Source organism: Porites lutea, chromosome 10 (genome assembly GCF_958299795.1).
Source record: "Porites lutea chromosome 10, jaPorLute2.1, whole genome shotgun sequence".
Taxonomy (NCBI): Eukaryota; Metazoa; Cnidaria; class Anthozoa; order Scleractinia; family Poritidae; genus Porites; species Porites lutea.
In genome coordinates, this window is record NC_133210.1 from 12,689,710 (window position 1) to 12,707,187 (window position 17,478).

General features: G+C 40.3%; 1 protein-coding gene across 1 annotated transcript; it reads right to left on the minus strand.

The window, feature by feature from the left end:
• Nucleotides 1–2,942: 2,942 nt before the first annotated feature.
• On the minus strand, nucleotides 2,943–17,470 carry LOC140950089 (26S proteasome regulatory subunit 10B). The gene is made up of 16 exons (XM_073399268.1): nucleotides 17,342–17,470; nucleotides 15,093–15,172; nucleotides 13,806–13,845; nucleotides 13,631–13,683; nucleotides 11,943–12,010; nucleotides 11,661–11,775; nucleotides 10,947–11,034; nucleotides 10,031–10,092; nucleotides 9,540–9,606; nucleotides 8,910–8,966; nucleotides 8,087–8,148; nucleotides 7,591–7,629; nucleotides 6,800–6,881; nucleotides 5,157–5,237; nucleotides 3,876–3,947; nucleotides 2,943–3,163 (listed from the first exon to the last, which is right to left on the minus strand). Exons 1-16 carry the CDS (start codon nucleotides 17,433–17,435, stop codon nucleotides 3,045–3,047), a joined length of 1,179 nt encoding a protein of 392 aa, XP_073255369.1. The 5' UTR covers nucleotides 17,436–17,470; the 3' UTR covers nucleotides 2,943–3,044.
• Between the last annotated feature and the right edge of the window lie 8 nt (nucleotides 17,471–17,478).

Here is a 17,478-nt window from a genome sequence, read left to right on the forward strand (position 1 = left end):
GGCCGCTGAGTGAGTCACGTGCCCGTAATGGACCAATCATGCGTAGGACAAAGGAATAGGTTGCTCAAATTGCGTTTTGAATAAGCGCTCGATTGATGCATGTCACAAATCTATTTCTTGGCCGTAAACTAGCCTGTGAGAAAGCTCTACTGGGCGCTCTGGCGGCGGCAAGGGAAAAGGAAGTAGTTCCCTCAAACAATACCCGATTCCAACCCAAAATGAGCGAAGTCAAAACCCGTTTTCAGACAACCATATACCCTTAGGCCATAGGGGCGGCACATACTTATCATGGTTTATATAAGGGAGTACCCCCCAGGATCCCATTGAACACCCCAGAACTGTTTCTGAAATGTCCATAGCCTGATTTTCAGACCATTACTTTGAGTCGTTTTTACACCCTAGTTGCTGAGAGGAGTAAACGACTCGAAGTAATCGTCTGAAATTCAGGCTAGAATTTCCAGTCCCTTTTCATTTCCGGTTTCCATCCTCGTTATGATTGGTAAGTCCATTGAATTTTGTGACACCGAAATAAAAGTTCGAAATATGACTGTATTACGACACAATCCGACTGATTTTGTACGAAATGACAGTTTTGAGACAAGCAAATTAGTACGTAATTATTTTTCGACCATAGTTTTCAAAACCGCAATTGCAATTCGTGTTAATCTTCAATTTTGCCCATTTTTGAGTTCTATTGTTATGGCTAATTTTCGTGACACAGCTCCATGGGGATTAAAATAGCGCGAATTATTTGTAAATCTTATGCTAATTTGTCTGGAAATTTGTGACTGCGTTATCGGAGTAATCCTCTAAAACCCTTTCATCGTAATATTCCACTCAATCCCCTTATGTACATCATGTTCATGATGTTGGCTGGAACTTATCATGAAAACTCGAGTAGGGGATCGCCAGTTAGTACAAAAGCAACCACCTTTCCACTGGTCACTAATGACCGTCACTGTTCTTTCAGGATACTCCTTTACTTGTTTCAGTTGTTCTTTCAAAGATTCCTACACACCTACCTGAAAGAGGAACCCCCTTTTGTTAGAACCCAGAGCCACCACTGGTAGCCCGGTACAGGATGTAGGTAGTAGAACAAAACATAAAATTACAGGTGGTAGTTTTAAGCATCATATTGTTACCTGCTCTTACTGTGTTGGTAACAGTGGATAAGGTATTCGAACAGCTACTCGCAGGACAACTCGAACCTCTATTTAACAAAGTCTTTGTCGGCTTGAATTCAGCATACTGTAAACGATATAGTGGCGAAACTACGTTAGTGCGTCTGGTAGAAGACTGGAAGAGGTCTCCTGACAACAACCACACAGTTGGGGTATTATCTGCTGACATGAGCAAAGCTTTTGATTGCTTATCCCCTAACCTGCTGCTTTCAAAGTTCCAAGCTTATGGTCTATGTAGGTTATGTAGCGACTCCTTGGCTCTTCTACAGTCCTATTTTACTAACAGGGAAAACAGGGTGCGACTATCTATATAGGGGACACCTGTGGAGAATGGAAAGCAAATCAAAAGCGGATGCCTCCAGGGGTTATCACTTGGCCCAGTGTTGTGGAATTTTTATCGAAATTATCTGTTTTATGAAAACGTTCTTTCTCAACTGAGGGCTTACGCTGACGACCACCTAATATATATTACGGGTGAGAAGATTGACAACGTCGTCAGCAGTCTTGAGGAGGACGGGAATACAACTGGTCGCTGGTATAAATCCAACTACCTCTCGGCCGTAATACATTACCCTTACACTACAAGTAGTCCCCCATTCTACCCATTTTTCCTCAGGGATAGTAGAGCAAGCGAAACGCGAGCGCGCGTGAAAATCACCCCACGCGAGAAAAGTCGACACGCGGCGTGTCGCCTTTTCTCGATTGGGGTGATTTTCACGCGCGCTCGCGTTTCGCTCGCTCTACTATCTCTGAGGAAAAATGGGGGACTACTCGTAGCCTACATTACTCTGGGTGCCAGAGACTTCTCTAGCGCGGTTTCCGGTTTCTGTCAAGTCTTTATAGTGACCCGAAGATGTGTCGGCCTTCGGCCAAAACCGAAAATTCCTGCCGCACGCGAGAAAAACCTCTGATACCCAGCGTAGTAATCCATCGAAATATCAAGTACTGGTTATGTCAAGAGCCAAGCACGAAGTTAAGAAAGTGGTGCACATCGATGGCCATACAATTGGGCAGGCTCAAGAGAGTAAACTACTGGGGTTGATACAAAGTAGCATAGTCTTTGGATGTCACGTTTTTTGGATGTCACGCAACGTTCCCCCAAAAGAACGAGGGGAACGTTGCGTGACATCCAAAAAACGGCTGCGAGGGAGACTAGCAAAGCAGGCGTGTTTTGCGTTGGTTTTGCAGGGCGTTGAACAGTTAGAGAGTTGGGGCCAGTCAAAAATAATTCCAAGGGAGAGGTTGACGAGCCAAAGTAGGGGAGGGAGGCTAAGAAAAAAAGCGAACAAAGAAAATCAACCCATTTTGTTTCCGCCTCGATTCAGTCTTTATACTGGAGGTAGAACAAGCAGCTTCTAACAGCTGCAAGGATTTTTAAAGATGATTCTTTTATGCTTCCGAAAAAGAAAAGAAAAGAAAAAACATAAAGCAAACGAAACATGCTCGAACAAGCACAAAAACATAGTAGAAAAAAAGCACACAAAAACATTGTAAAAATTGCAAAATAGAAATGCGAATGAACTGTATCATATCAATGCGTTATTAAAAGGCCTCGGCTGAAGCTCCTGGAACATGGGCCTCTAATAACTCGGTCGACTCGAACTCCCCGCCAAGTCTTTACCTTTGGGTCAATTCTCAGTAAATTACAACCTGCCCAATTAAACTTTCGCTAAGCCAAACTGTTTCTTATTTTCCTTGGGAGTTCTACTTTATGTACTCTCTACCCAGCACCAAGGACTGTACAACAAAACTGTGACTCCATCAGTTTTACAGTAACTTTAATAGAAGATGTTATTTATTGAAGGAAAAATGGTGTTTAACACGAAAAAAACAGAACTGCAGAAATCTCGGCGCTTGATATGATTAAACTGGTTTGTAATCTAGTTTGGACTCGAGCTTCTTGTTGTCGGAGACTTTGCGTGCCGCTTTCATGAAATCCTCCTCAATTACGTAGTCTCTCTCTGCCCGAATGGCAAACATTCCTGAAAAAAGGGAGAAAACCATAAATGGTCAAACTCAGGAGTTTCCGCACAATAGGGGGGAAGGGGGGTAGTTAATGCTCTTACACTTGAAATAATAGGCAGATGTAGCAAAGGCGACAAAACGTCAACTGAGAACGCGAAAGCGCGCGAAAAGGGCTGAACGCGACTGTCCCCACTTCTGGTGCTCAAATTGCCGCTCTGTGATTGGTCAAATTGGTGTTCTTAACTGTTTTTTTTGCTAAATCTGTGTAAAGCTACGGTAAAACGGGCAATAAATACGTGCGGCTCGTTTTGCACATTGCTGCAGTACGTGTTGAAAAACGATGTTGCGGGTTTTATCACCCACGTCCAAACCCGTCTTCCCACAAATAAAGGTTGCTGCAGGTTACCTTAAGAGTAGCAATACGGCTGCAGAGTCGCCGTCTTCCCACGCTTATTACTCTTGACTTTTCTTTTTAATGAACATCAAATATATTCACATTCATTAATGGTAGTAATACTGAGTGCACTACAGTTCGTCTGTAATCGTACCAGTGATAAAACAAAATCAGACGACGCCTGAAAGAACGCAAATTCACTTTTTCAGCGACGTATTCTCTGCCATCGCGTCCTTGGATCTTAAAGTCCCTATTTCTTGAGATGCAACACGGTCTTAGACGAAACGATCGACGTTGGCGAGAATTTTAGTGCAATGGAATGATTCCACACAAACCTGCTTCAGTACAAACATTTCTCAAGTCAGCGCCGTTGAATCCGTCGGAGAGTTTAACCACAGCCTCATAGTCTGCAAGAGTGAGAGAGAAAAAATAACGCCTTTGCAAAACTCGAAAATAATTACAGAAAACTGGGAGGTGAGACAGTTCAGAAAACCTAAGCATTGGGAAAAGCAGCGTGAAAATTCCTTCGTAAATGTTTCCTTAGGCTGTCACCTTTTCTTTCGATTTTCTTAGTATTTATGCGATCATGTGTTTCGCTCGCTAAAGCACTACTTTTAATCTTCTTTATCACTAAAACGTAAACAATGAATTAATAAATAAGCAAAAATTTAATGGCTGTCACAATTACTGGTAAACCCAGTAGTTTACATTGTGGGCCCAATATGCACTTCGTCGCCGACTATGGAGCTACTTCAGGCGTCATTTACTTTAGAAGTTTCTCTAACTTTTGTAGATCTTCTTCCTCTCGCTTTCGTTGCGTTTTCAGCCATGATTTGAGCTTTGAAAATAGCAGCGTGATTTCTTTGACAAACGAATCAAGAAAAGGCGACAGAGGGCGGCGTGCAAACTGCAATGGCTTCCCGTTTTTGATTGGCTGCTCACATCGTATGACTGTTTGATCCTCTCTTTTCATTGGTTTATTTCAGCAGGCTAAAATATATTTTAGCATCTTATGGTATTCACTGGGGACGGAGTCGGTGTCGGAGTCGTAATCAGAAGGGTAGAGCCTATGATCTAGTAAAACAGCGTTCCGATTCCGCTTACGACTCCATCGCTTACCTTCCGCTTATGATCTAGTGAAAACCAGATTGTCAGAGTCGGAAGCAGAAGCAGAAGCAGAAGAACTAAACCAATCCCAAAGCGTGGGAACGTGCACTATGATTAGTTTATCCTTCCACTTCTGCTTCCGACTCACACAATCTGGTTTTCACTACAGCATGAGCGGAACGTAAGAGACGGAGTCGTAAGCGGAGTCAAGAGAAATGGAAACGTTCTTATTCCCCTGACTTCTCCCGTCGGGCTTATGACTCCGCTTACGACTCCGATTTTTGATTTTCACTAGGTCATAAGCGCTCTTATCTTGCGACTCTGCTTACGACTCCGACTCCTACTCCGTCGCTAGTGAAAACCAGCCTTTAGCCCGCAAAATGCCCCACAGTGCCCGACAAAGTGATAATAAAGAAACCTTTTACCATAAAACCCACGGGAAAGATGTGTAAATTTAAGAGGACTAAAGGATCAGGCGACCTTTGATAAAAGACAGATACCCCACCTACCGATATCACCGTGTTTTGTGATCTTGGCTGAGTGGATCTTAAGAATATCCATGCGAGCCTGCTCGTTAGGAAGTGGTATTTCTGGAAAAAAGAAATAAATGCCATCAATTGTGATGAAGAAACGGCATAAAAAATGGCATAATAAAAAATCGTGTATCCTGTTAAAAAACCCACTTGTGATGATTAATTGGAGAGAAATTGAACGAATTGAGATAAGAACCGAGACTATATTCAACACAGCTGTAATTATCTTTGACAGTCAAGGCAGGTCAAGCATACCCTCCAAGATTAAATGAACTGATTATTTGAAAAATGAATCCGTTAGTCGTTCCCTAGTCTGCTACACAGCCGTTTTTAGTGTCGTCACGCAACGCTCCTCCCCGCTAGTGGGGAGGAGCGTTGCGTGACGACACTAAAAACGGCAGTGTAGCAGGCCAGTCGTTCCCGTAACTTCCCGTAAATTCAATTCGGCATTCTGCATGCGTAATGAGCAGTGAATATGTTACGAGAACTTCTCTGGACATTTTTTGGACATTTTGAATGGATGAAATTTACAATTTACAATTTACAATTTACATCAAATTCAGGGAAACTTAGTCTGCTACACAGCCGTTTTTAGTGTCGTCACGCAACGTTCCTCAGTGGGGAGGAGCGTTGCGTGACGAAACTAAAAACGGCTGTGTAGCAGACTAAGGAAAACTGGGCTGGTAGAAATTTCCTAACTGCCTCGCGTGTGAATTCACAGCTCATTACGCATGCTAGAATGCAGAGATGAATCTGAGCTACAAGTGCCAACAGATTCAACTTTGGAATAATAAATTCCTTAATGGCATCTTAGGGGGGTACGCCTGACCTATGGCTTGACTGTAAGACAAGCAATATAAACAAGTGGGAAATAACAACGCTGAAAATCCAGAGACTTTTCATGCGCGGTTTCCTCTTTTTGTCTCAGTCAAGTCTTTGTAATGATCCGCGCGAAAAGCAGGTTTTTTCCTCCCGGCCTTTCCACTGGTGGCCTCGGCCCTCGGCTGAGGATATGAGGCCGAATCCGAAGTAATCCGCCGCACGCAATGAAAAAGCTCCTGATACTCAGGGTATGAGTACCAGAGAGTTTTTTAAAGAGAGTTTACCCGGTTTTAGAAAACCACGTTCTTATACTGTTGACGGTGACAAGAAGGCATTTGATGTAGACCAGAAAATATAAACAGAGATATAAAGTAAACCCATTCAGAACCAGATCTGCAGGTCCACAGATTGTCTTGACTTCGGTCAAAGCTTTGTTTCAATAACCGACCCCTAGTGGCTCAAATAAGATACGAACTGGAAGGCCTTCAAGAAAATTCGCTGCTCTCAAGTCCGAACTTCCCGGAAAAGGAGCGTGAAGCCAATTATTATAGTCTTACAGTGTTTCAAATTCCAGACATTTTCGATGAGTTTATTCTCGATTGAGAGCCGTTTAAACACACTAGTTTCCAGAAGTCCCGTTGTAGCTACTCTCCCTGGCAGCTGTTTTTGTAACGTAACGCTCCTCCCCAACAAGGAGCGTTGCGTGACGAGACAGAAACGGCTGTGAGGGAGACTAGATAGCAGCAGCCCGATTCAAATTATTTCATGCAACGTCACTTCAACCAAGGTGCACTTACCTATCTTACGATCCAGACGACCTGGCCTGAGAAGGGCTGGGTCGAGAGTGTCGGGACGGTTTGTGGCCATGATTATTTTAACCTGGGAGGAGAGGGAAAGGGTGGAGATTTTAACAAGAGCCTATGGCGTAACTCTATCCTATATAACATCAGTGATGAGCTGGCTTTTCGAACCACGACGAATACGAAGAAGTTAAAGAAATAAATAAATCGTTGAATAGAGTCACTGCGTCGAAATGCTAACATAAAAAAATACCGTAAAATTCCGAAAATAGGCCCCTCCATGTATAAGCCCCTCCAAATATAAGCCCCCCAAACTCATAACACAAAAAACCCTCCGTTAAATCGCCCCTCCAAATATAAGCCCCCGGGGGCTTGTACTTGGAAATCGCCCTCAAACACAAAGTAAAACAAGCAAAAACGGTACATTTCCTTCCAACTATAAGGCTAGCCCAATCGATATTGAAACGCAAATTTCCCTCCGTAGATAAGCCCCTCCGAATATAAGCCCCTCCAAAAATAAGCCCCTCAAAAGGGGCCTTTGAAAAATATAAGCCCCGGGGCCTATTTTCGGAATTTTACGGTATTTATTTATTATCATATTCTCCAGAATTTTTCTAGTCTGTGTAACAGGCACCGCAAAGGGGACAGGAAAAGAAGAAACCAAGTGACGACCCCTTTTTTTGCACTCCGTTTTCTGTTCGTGATATTTTCACCTCAAGGTATCCGCTTTCGTATGTCTAAGTTACTGGAACTAGACAGACTACAAAAAAATGGAGAACGTCCTTTACCTGTCCTAAGGCATCAAAGCCATCCATTTGGTTCAGAAGCTAAAAAAAGAAACAGTTGTTTTTAGACAGACTCCTAGCAAAGGTTGAGTATTCTTAATGCACTATTCAAACTCCATAAGTTGATAAGATCGTCTCTCTGCTGATCAAGTTTAACACTACACATAATTCCTAAGGTTACCTAATAGTAATCCCAAGAAACCTCTATTTTCTCACACAATGAATGCCATTTGTCTGCCACAATGCAATCTTACCCCCGATTTTTCGAACTTCCCAATATTTCAAAACAAAACTGACTTCCTTTTCTTCGCCAAACACTGCAATTCCCCCCCCCCCCCCCCGACCCCCTACGACCATTTTTTATTCAGACGCGGAGACTTTTTCAAAATATTCTCTTGTAACGTTAAGCCTTTCTCCTGCTACTAGAGTTCTAAGTTTAAACACTAGTGGTTTATAATCAAATTATTTATTTGAGGTCCAATTCTTGTGAAATACCAACCTCCATAAGTGTTCGTTGTATTTCTCTGTCAGCAGAAGTACCCTCAGAGAAACGACGCCCACCTACAAGAAAACAATAATGAGGTAAAAAATTGTTTACAAATGCTCTATTTTTACTGCGGAAATGTAAAATTGTCCAATACCAAGATATTATATTATATTTTTTATATTAATTGTCTAAAATGTTTAAGTGTCCACCATTAGTGCGCCACTTGTGGTGTGCTAGAAGTTTTCCAACACGTTAATAAAGTTATTGGTTGATAGATGGGCATATGGCTACAAGCTAAACACTACGTCAATGAAATGGTTATTGAATATAACTATGATGTCTGCATAACACTCTTTTCAGCACATTCCCTTTAGCTGCTGAGAAGCTTTTGATGTGTTGATGAGAAACCACAATGAGAAACCAGTTTCTTTTCTTCTATCTTCAAGAGATGCTACCCAGTCAGCAAAGTTGTGGGTGTTTAGTGTTGCAGAAACCAAGGTTGGTCATGTATTGTTTACTGGTTAAGGTATTGCTCGGAGACTTTTCAATATTTTGTAATACATAATTTATTGATCACACCCATCTGCAACACCAAGAAATCACCAAAGTTGTTAGCCTGCATAGCAGGGAAAAAGGGAGAGGGGTTGGGAAGAGAGAGCTTTCGCACTTTTCTCCCTCCCCCTCCACCCTCCCCCCTCCCCTTTTTGCGCCTGCCACACAGGCTACAAAGTTGTTAAGGTGCAAGACTGGTAAAGTGGTAGTGAAATCCTCTAGCTTTGAAAGATACATTCTCTTGCAAAGCAAGTGAAGTGATTGATAAATTAATGACACATACCAATGGCATCAATTTCATCCATAAAAATAATGCATGGCTCATGATCTCTCGCATAACCTGTCAAACAAAACAGTTAAAACCGACCCATTGTTATTAGTCTTATACAAAGCATAACTGTCTGTGTCACTTTTTCTAAGGTACTGTTATCTTGCTTTTCAAGATGGTTCTAACTTTTAAGTCTGTGAATGAAATCTTATTGTAAATTTTGAGATTTTAATGACAGCTAATAAGCATAAAAGATCTCTTGAGCTTTCATGTTTGGCTCTTCCAATACAGGGCTTGAAATTAAAAAATCCTCAGGTCGCCTTTTGGCGACCAACTGGAGAAATATAGTTGCCAGATGCAAACATTTAGTCGCCAGTTTGTATAAAGTAAATGATGCAGCTCATAGTATGGCGCGACCCATCAGATTTGATTGTTTGAAAACATCACAGACAGAAGTCAGTATAAATTTGGAGGTAAACTGGATTTGTTTATGCGATTTGGCACATTTGAAAGTAAAGCAAGATAAGATGAAATGATTGTTTTAACTTTACTCTTTTAATTTAAATCTAAATCAAAGAGAAATCTGGTCACTAAAGTGGAAAGTTAAGTATTTATTTTCATTTATTATTATTAAGTAACATTTACCAAACATCTCTCTTATAAGCCTTGCACTTTCACCAATATATTTGTCTACAATTGCACTGGAAACCACCTACAGTTGAAAAACAAAAAGAAAATTAACATTCTCCTTCAAGTCTGATTGCACATGTATATATTTTTCTAAAGACCACAAGGTGAATGATGGGCTTCCTCTTGAAACAAAAACACTGCAGCCAAGTACTACTGAGCTATCTGTTGTTGAAAATAATCAAGGAAACTAAAAAAGAAACAGGATGAAGAATTTTTAAGCTCAAAGTGAAAAGAAAGATCATGAATAGCAATACGTTGAATGAGCCAACAGAGGAACACAGACTTAGTTTTTCCCTGCTATTTCTCAATGCCAGTGGAAGGAAACAGACGTTTCTAATCCAAAGACCTACATCAGATGGACATGTATAAATAAGACTGGGGCAATGAGGCTCCTCTGTACTGAAAATATATTCTGCCTTGACGTTAGAATTACTCAGAAAAATTACCTTTAGAAAGTTTGCATCTAACTGGCTCGCAACAGCCCTTGCAAGTAATGTCTTCCCAGTTCCTGAGGAAGAAAGGCAAAAAAAATTAGCCAATAAATTGATAAGTCTAACTTGTCAGTCTTAAGAGCTTAGAGACTTTCTTTAATTTATTATGACCCAGGGAGAAGGATTGGAAAAATCCCTTCATATGTCTGCAAAACATTCCCTCACCTCCCTCTGTAGTAAATAAAAAAAACTTACACTCCACCTCTGGACTTCACTCATACCACATCCTAACCTACAAACAGGCTCCCAAGTGGAGTGGGGCAAAAAAGACGCAGGGGAGCCTGTAGACTTTGTTTTGATGTCACTCATGAATATGATACCAGATTCTGGTATCACAATCTGTTAGGTCAGATCACTGACTGTAGACAAGCCAGCAAATGAATATTGAATGAATATATTCCTCACTCCATGAAAAATACCCATGTGTGCAAGAATGTTACTGAAGCTGATGCATTCAAGCATAAAAAACATTATAATTTGACAGGTTTAATTATCTTATTGACATGTTATTGACATATATGTTACAGGAAAATTGCAAGTGGGTGGATGGCCGGCCTCAAAACAAAGTCTGCAGGCTTCCCTGCCTTTTTCTCTCCCCCAAGCCATGCTCCAATCACTTCACTTGCCGATTTTCTTTTCTGCCCCACATGGGAGCCTTTTCACAGGCTAACCACATCCATCCCCACATGGCTTAAAGAAATACAGGGCATCTCAAAGAACTTTACCCCTCCCCCCCACCCCGCCTGCCTGTTCCAGTATGTAGTCCCTGGGTTATAATATATTAAAACCCCTTTATCAAAGCACGTACACAAATGTAAAATGAAGGGCCAAAAAGAAAGAGCTAATCAAAAACGTGGAAGCTTGTAATCACCTGGAGGCCCAAACAGGAGGCAACCTTTTGGAGGAGATATTCCCACTCTCTGGAACAGTTCAGGATTGGTCAAGGGAAGTTCTATCACCTGCAAAAATATTACACAGATGGTGTTACTTAAGAGCTTCTTTAATAACCCTCTGTGGCTATAGGCCATTACGATACATCCACACCATTTTTTTTTCACTGTTCTTGCAAATTTTTCTTTCTTAAAAGCAAGTTGCCAGACTCAAGTTCTAGCATGAAAATCATGGAATGTACCTGACATTGAAAAATAAAAAAAGTAATGAATTCCAGCTTGTCCTTTGGGCAAGCAGCTCTCACATTTTGCAGAGCATTATACATTTCTGGGAAACTGCCTACATACCCAAGCCAACATTAACACTTACTTCTCACTTAAAGCAAAATGTTGGGGGAGGGGTGGGTGGACAGTTTCTCAGAAACGTATTATGATGCCATTTTGCTTGCCCACTGCCATTGCTTGCTTGTCATAGCAAATGATTTAGTTACAAGATAACTTGTCTGGGTCCCTGCCCGTCGTCAAATTTACGAAATAAAGTTGTCCTGAGCGATCAGATCAACATTTTTTCAAGTCCTGGTACAGGTATACATTTTTGAAATTAGAGGGGAAAAAAAACTCAAAACGGAAAAAAAATAGTAAAAATAAAGCACATGATCATATCTTGCTGTAAGGCTCTTTAGCTAAAAAGTTACCTCTCGAAGCTCCCTGATCTGTTCGCTGAGTCCTCCGACTTCAGAGTACGAAATATTTCCAGGATCTTCATGTGACATGTTGTATACAAGAGGGTCAACTTCTCGAGGAAGATACCTTGAGAAAATGACAAAGACAGAATGATGTTTACCGGTAGTTCAAAATAACCAAGTCAAACAAATAACTATTTTTTTCTTAAAAGAAAACTGTGATGTAATTTGTCTTTGGTCATTACTTACTTGAGGAAATTTGGCATTTTTTAGACAAGAAAACAACTGCATTACCTCATAATAGTTAGTGTTGTCATATCAAGGGCCACACGAGTTCCTTGTTTGAGCTTCTTTTTGTCAACCTGATAGGAACAACAAAATGCATATGGCATACTGTAAACCTGCCACTTAACCCATTTGTCAATGGAAATTTTGCTGAAAACACATTTTAAAGCTAGTCGAACAGTTTTCTGATCACTGTCATGCTATAAAGACCTTAAACTTACCACAAAGCCCTTTACATGTACAGTTCACACACTTTGCGGCCTTCTGATGCAGATGCAAAATATTAGCTTGCGAAGTTCGGGTATGCGCAGAGAGCAAAATTTCAAGATAGTTTTTGGGTTTTAAAAGTGACACAAGAGTCTTGACTTTTACTTTTTGCTTTCTCTCCTCCCCTCTTTATTTTCTTGCCTCATTTTTTTTCCTTTGCTGGGCATTTAGTGGGTTTCATTTTGTCAGAAAAAGTTTTAGGAAAGCTTTTAGGATCTTAGGATTAGATGAAAGCAAAGGTAGGTAGGTAGTGGAACAAGATTTTCATGGGAACTTTCAGATCAATGTAACATGGTTTTTTGCCTTTTTCCACGGAGTCCTTGACTGAATTGTGCTCATTCTGGTATGTATGGTTTGAAAGATCTCTTCACTCTGCACAGGTTAGTGGACAAAGTTGTCCTTGACCATTAAAACTGATGATGTCACAAGCGATAAAAGGGGACGTGGATCCTCACAGGCAGTTAAGGGCAGCTCAGGTGCGAATAGGTTAAAAGCCCCCCAGTCACAGGGCCATCTACCCGTAAACAAAAAAATACATCCAATAATATTAGCCCCCTTTCAAATGTATTAAAAACCCCTGATGAAAATGTAGGAGGAAACCAAGGCTTATAAGCGGCAGTTTACAGTATTCTTTGAATAACCTAAGTGTCATTGGGATGATGGAATCATTTAAGTTACCTCTTGCGAATAATTCTCGGTTTTCACTTGACGTCATGAGGTACATGTATTACAGCAGCGAAACACCTCTAATTATACAAATTTTCGGTTCAAAAGGGTGTCTCGTTTTGCGATAGAGGATGCTTGAAATTTCAAGCTTTTGCATCACGCAACATTTAGCTTGCGAAGGGGAAAACTTTTATGTGGGTTAAAAATGCTACCAATTTCTACCGATTTCTATAGATTTTGCAATCTAAACATTCGTTGTCTCAGAATAAATATTACTTTAATTTTTGTGAGTTCCTCAAGCAATGAATTCACACTTTGGTTGGAAAGCTCAAAGACAGATGTTTCTGTTGGTTTTTGGCCACCACTTTTTGCGCCCCTCAAAGGGGCACCAATATGGCATCTCCATACAAAGCTTTATAAATTTGGGTAAAACATTTTCCCGAATGTCTTACATATCAAATATCACACAGACCTGATTCTTGGCGAGGCTTTTTGTATATTTACCTTCTTTCATTTCCCAGATTCTGGACTTTCTGTATTTAATGGTTTGTATGTTGTAATTATTTTGATTGCGTGACACGAAAAACAGAAGATGAGCAGCAAAATCTTGAGCTCACTACACTGCCTTAACTAACTAGTAAACATTGAGGTTGGGTATGTGACCAAAAGTTTGCAGCAGTGAGAGAACATTTTAGAGTTTAAGTGCTAACCTGTTGGTTACAGAGTAGACAAATAGCTGTACGTGAACTTAATATAGAAAATACCTGTCTCCTACAACCCACTACATAACGTGGTCCATTGGTGGCCTTCACGATAACTAAAAAAGAAAGGTATACTCAATACCATGTACTATCAGCCAAAAAAAAAACGCTTGACTCTTAATTTTGAAAATAAACAATACAGAGACATATAAAATGGATTATTAAACTGAACACTTACATTTCTCCTCAGTCAGTTGCCGTAGAACCTCACCAACAATCTGTGAAACAGAAGTTTCAAAGAAACAAACATCTTAGGCTACACAGCAAGCATTCGTTAATGAATCCAAGTAGCTAGTTTAGCTTTTTCACTACTGACTGTGGACAAAGAGAAAATTCACGAAAAAAGTTCCAAATTCTATTTGGCAAAATCCTAAGAAATACATGATATTGTGCTAAAGTCCTACCAAAGGAGTTCATTTTGACCTCTTGATCTGGGGCAGGGTACACTAAAATAAACCACTAGGCCACCATGCAACCCACCAAGTTGGGATCATTTTGGTCACAATGGCGCCTTAAATTTTGCAGCTGGCAAATTGATTTGTAAAAAAGCCTCCCTAAACCAAAAGAGTTGGTTGCCAAATGGCAACTGAGCAAAAACTTTGACTTGAAGGGTTGCACCATGCTTTATTTTACTAATGCACACTCAGAGGTGCATCCTTCAAATTGCGTCCCCTGTGACCAGTACTTGCTGTACAGAAAAATACCAACCATGTAACTTTGACAAAATAACTTGTACTTGAGTCTCAATGGATTTGGCATAAAAATACTAATTAAGGATGACCACCACTTTACATGGTCACGTAAACCATGTGAAGGTCACATTCGCTGCTTGCAGGGCAAAGGCAGACCTTCATTTCTCAGTTGTATTTCAAGACCTTGAGTATTGGTCTGCCCAGGGGATCGAGCATGTCACCTCCCACTCTGCAGTCAAGTGCTCTACCAAATAATCTAGCCCTGCTGCAGTCACACAATAAAACAAAATTAATAATGTAAGAGAAAAAATTTGATCTTCTTAGCCTTCAAATGCCATATGACATGTGAACTGAAAATGAATACCATGTGGAATGAAATTTTTGCGGGTTCTGGTGCAAAAATTTACTCCAGAGTAAATAATCTCTAACTTAAATTTGCTACACAAAAATGAGAAAGAAACCGGGTCTGTTCAATTGCAACTTGTCTCTTTCGTTCGGAAACAAAACAGTATACAACAAAATACTGGTTTCAAATAGGGTACACCGCCCATAGTATTGTTTGAAAATATGTATTTCCATAGCACGTATACCCGGAATACTATCAGTGATTGGTCACAGACTTTCTGAAATTCACCAAAATTAATTCCCAGCAAGAAAAACCGATCTGTCCTAATCACAAAAATTAGTTCTTGCAAAACACAAAAATCACCAATCTGCAAAAATAAACTCCCACAAAAATTTTGTGCCACACGGTACACATCTTGAATAATTACCTGGCCAACACTCTGTAAAGCTTTCAAGTCATTCTCAGATTTGTCATACTCTTTACTTAAATCTTTCAGTTTATCCCTCACTACGAAAAATAAAAAAAATGAAAATTCATAAGAAAGAACAATGCTTGCACAACTACAGTAAACTTACAGTACGTCATAACAACAATTTTGTTAATGTGGTGGCAAACACTGGTAAACGTAATTTAATGCTTTCGTAAAATAATTGGTGGGCCACAGTTGAAATAAGGATGTTTCTGGCTCACTGCATTATTATTGAAGGATAATATTTTAAGTGGCTTGGTGGTGCAGCAGTTACCCAGCTGTACCAAAACTTTAAGGTTATGTTCACACTAAGCCCAGGGCTCGAGATAACAGCTGGCCAACGGACAATGTCCGGACTGACTGGGGAGTCATCCTTTCGTATTGCTGGTCATGTTGACCAGTCACATTCCGAATTGATTGTATTGAAAATTAAATAAATTAAAATTTCCACACTGTTCAGTTGTTTCAGTTGTTATCAGTGTGTAGCGAGTCGCTGTGTATTGCAGAACTTAGATCTGCAATCCTGGGTGAAATGAAACTAGAACCGTACGTACGAATTATTTGCACAATGAAACAGACATCAGGGTTCATGCACTTTTGGTCACAAAATCAAAAATATTTTTGCTTTTACTAGTTAAGCAACGACTTTGTAATGAGCATACCTGATTATTATATAACACCATTTTTGGTTCATTGGCCCTTGTTTTAAATGAGTTGTTTATCTCATAAATTTGACTGGCCAGAAACGATACATGACCGAGCTAAAATGAATTTGGCCGGTCATCATGCCTGGAGACTCTCCAGAAATTACTATGAGGCCTGTAAGCCAGATACCTTTTCGCACTGTGCAAAAAACTATCTGGTACAGCATGAACACTTATCTGATACACCAGGGTCTGGAAGAGGTGGGTGGTGATCACAAATCACAGGTTAAATTTCCATAGATTCACAAATCATGTTACCTTTTGGAGTCATTTCACAAATCACGTGATTAGGTGACAAACTGATCAAGTCCATCAACTATTCTTAGTGGTTTCTGGACTACTATAGGCAAGAGTTGGTCTTAAATGATCCCGTGATAGGAAGGAAACAAAAAGTATGGTGCAGATCAAACTGGCGATTCTCTGCTTTTTGTTTGATGACTACAAAGTTGACTGGCAATGAATTTTACTGCTATAAAATCAATGCTCTACAATTTTTCACTTTTCCATGGTTTAACTTTGAACCCTCGTCAAAACACTTACATCTGTTTTATCGATAGAACTCTCAATTCACACACTACAATGTTAGAGGATCACATATCACAATGAATATATAATTCATGAATCACGACTGTATTTCACAAGTTTTCTGATTCATGCTCCGTTTACCGGTCAATTAACAGATCATGCAAAACCCCTTCCAGACCCTGACAAATGACTCAACACTTCAAAGATCAGCGCGGCGTGGCATGGCTTCTTGTCATTACAGAAATCATGCCAAAATAGCCGTTCTTGTGTGTGTGAAGAGAAGCCCTATCCAGTATGGTTCTCATGCCAGCACGTAGTGCGAACGTAGCCTGAAACTACTGTAAACTTCCGAAAATAAGCCCCGGGGCTTATATTTTTCAAAGGCCCTTTTTCACGGGCTTATTTTTGGAGGGGCTTATATTCGGGTGGGGGTGCGGGGGCTTATCTACGGAGGGAAATTTTCATTTCAAAATCGATTGGGCTAGCCTTATAGTTGGAAGTACATTTACCGTTTTTGCTTTGTTTTACTTTGCATTTGAGGGTGATTTTCCAAGTACAAGCCCCTGGGGGCCTTATATTTTGAGGGGCGATTTAACGGAGGGTTTTTTGTGTAACCGGTTTGGGGGGTTTATTTTTGGAGGGGCTTATACATGGAGGGGCTTATTTTCGGAATTTTACGGTAGATTAAATTGACAAGTGAGCAAAACTACTAGGATCAGGACTAGACTTTGTTTGACATCATTTTGACGTTTGTCCACATCCATACAAGCACATATTATTTAAACTATGTATGCCCCTTAAATCTCTTTAAGTCATTCAAAAACACAATCTAGGCAAAAGAAATAAATTGGGCTCATATCTAAGTTTCGATACCGTTTGTTTTGCAAAATTTGGCATCCTTTTATATCAATTGACTTTCTGAATTTACATTTGCTTCGGTCAATCGGATTGAAAGAAATAAAACTGTATAAAACATACTGTCTTTTAAGCGCGCATCCAGTTCCCTGTGTTCTAAAAGCTTCTTTCTGTAATTTACCAAAGCTTTTTCCCTCGCCGTCTCGGTAGTCGCCATCTTTGTTCCTTGAGTGACTAAGCATGTCCCAGAAGACAATGCG

Bases quoted from the DNA above. Each gene is read 5' to 3' on its own strand.
- LOC140950089 (XM_073399268.1), bottom strand. From the start codon at position 17,435: ATGGCGACTACCGAGACGGCGAGGGAAAAAGCTTTGGTAAATTACAGA. The intron at 10,093-10,946 runs GTGATTACAAGC...TTTCTTCCTCAG, and splicing joins CCTCCTGTTTGGGCCTCCAG to GAACTGGGAAGACATTACTT. The intron at 7,630-8,086 runs GTTGGTATTTCA...TTCTTTTTTTAG, and splicing joins TACAACGAACACTTATGGAG to CTTCTGAACCAAATGGATGG.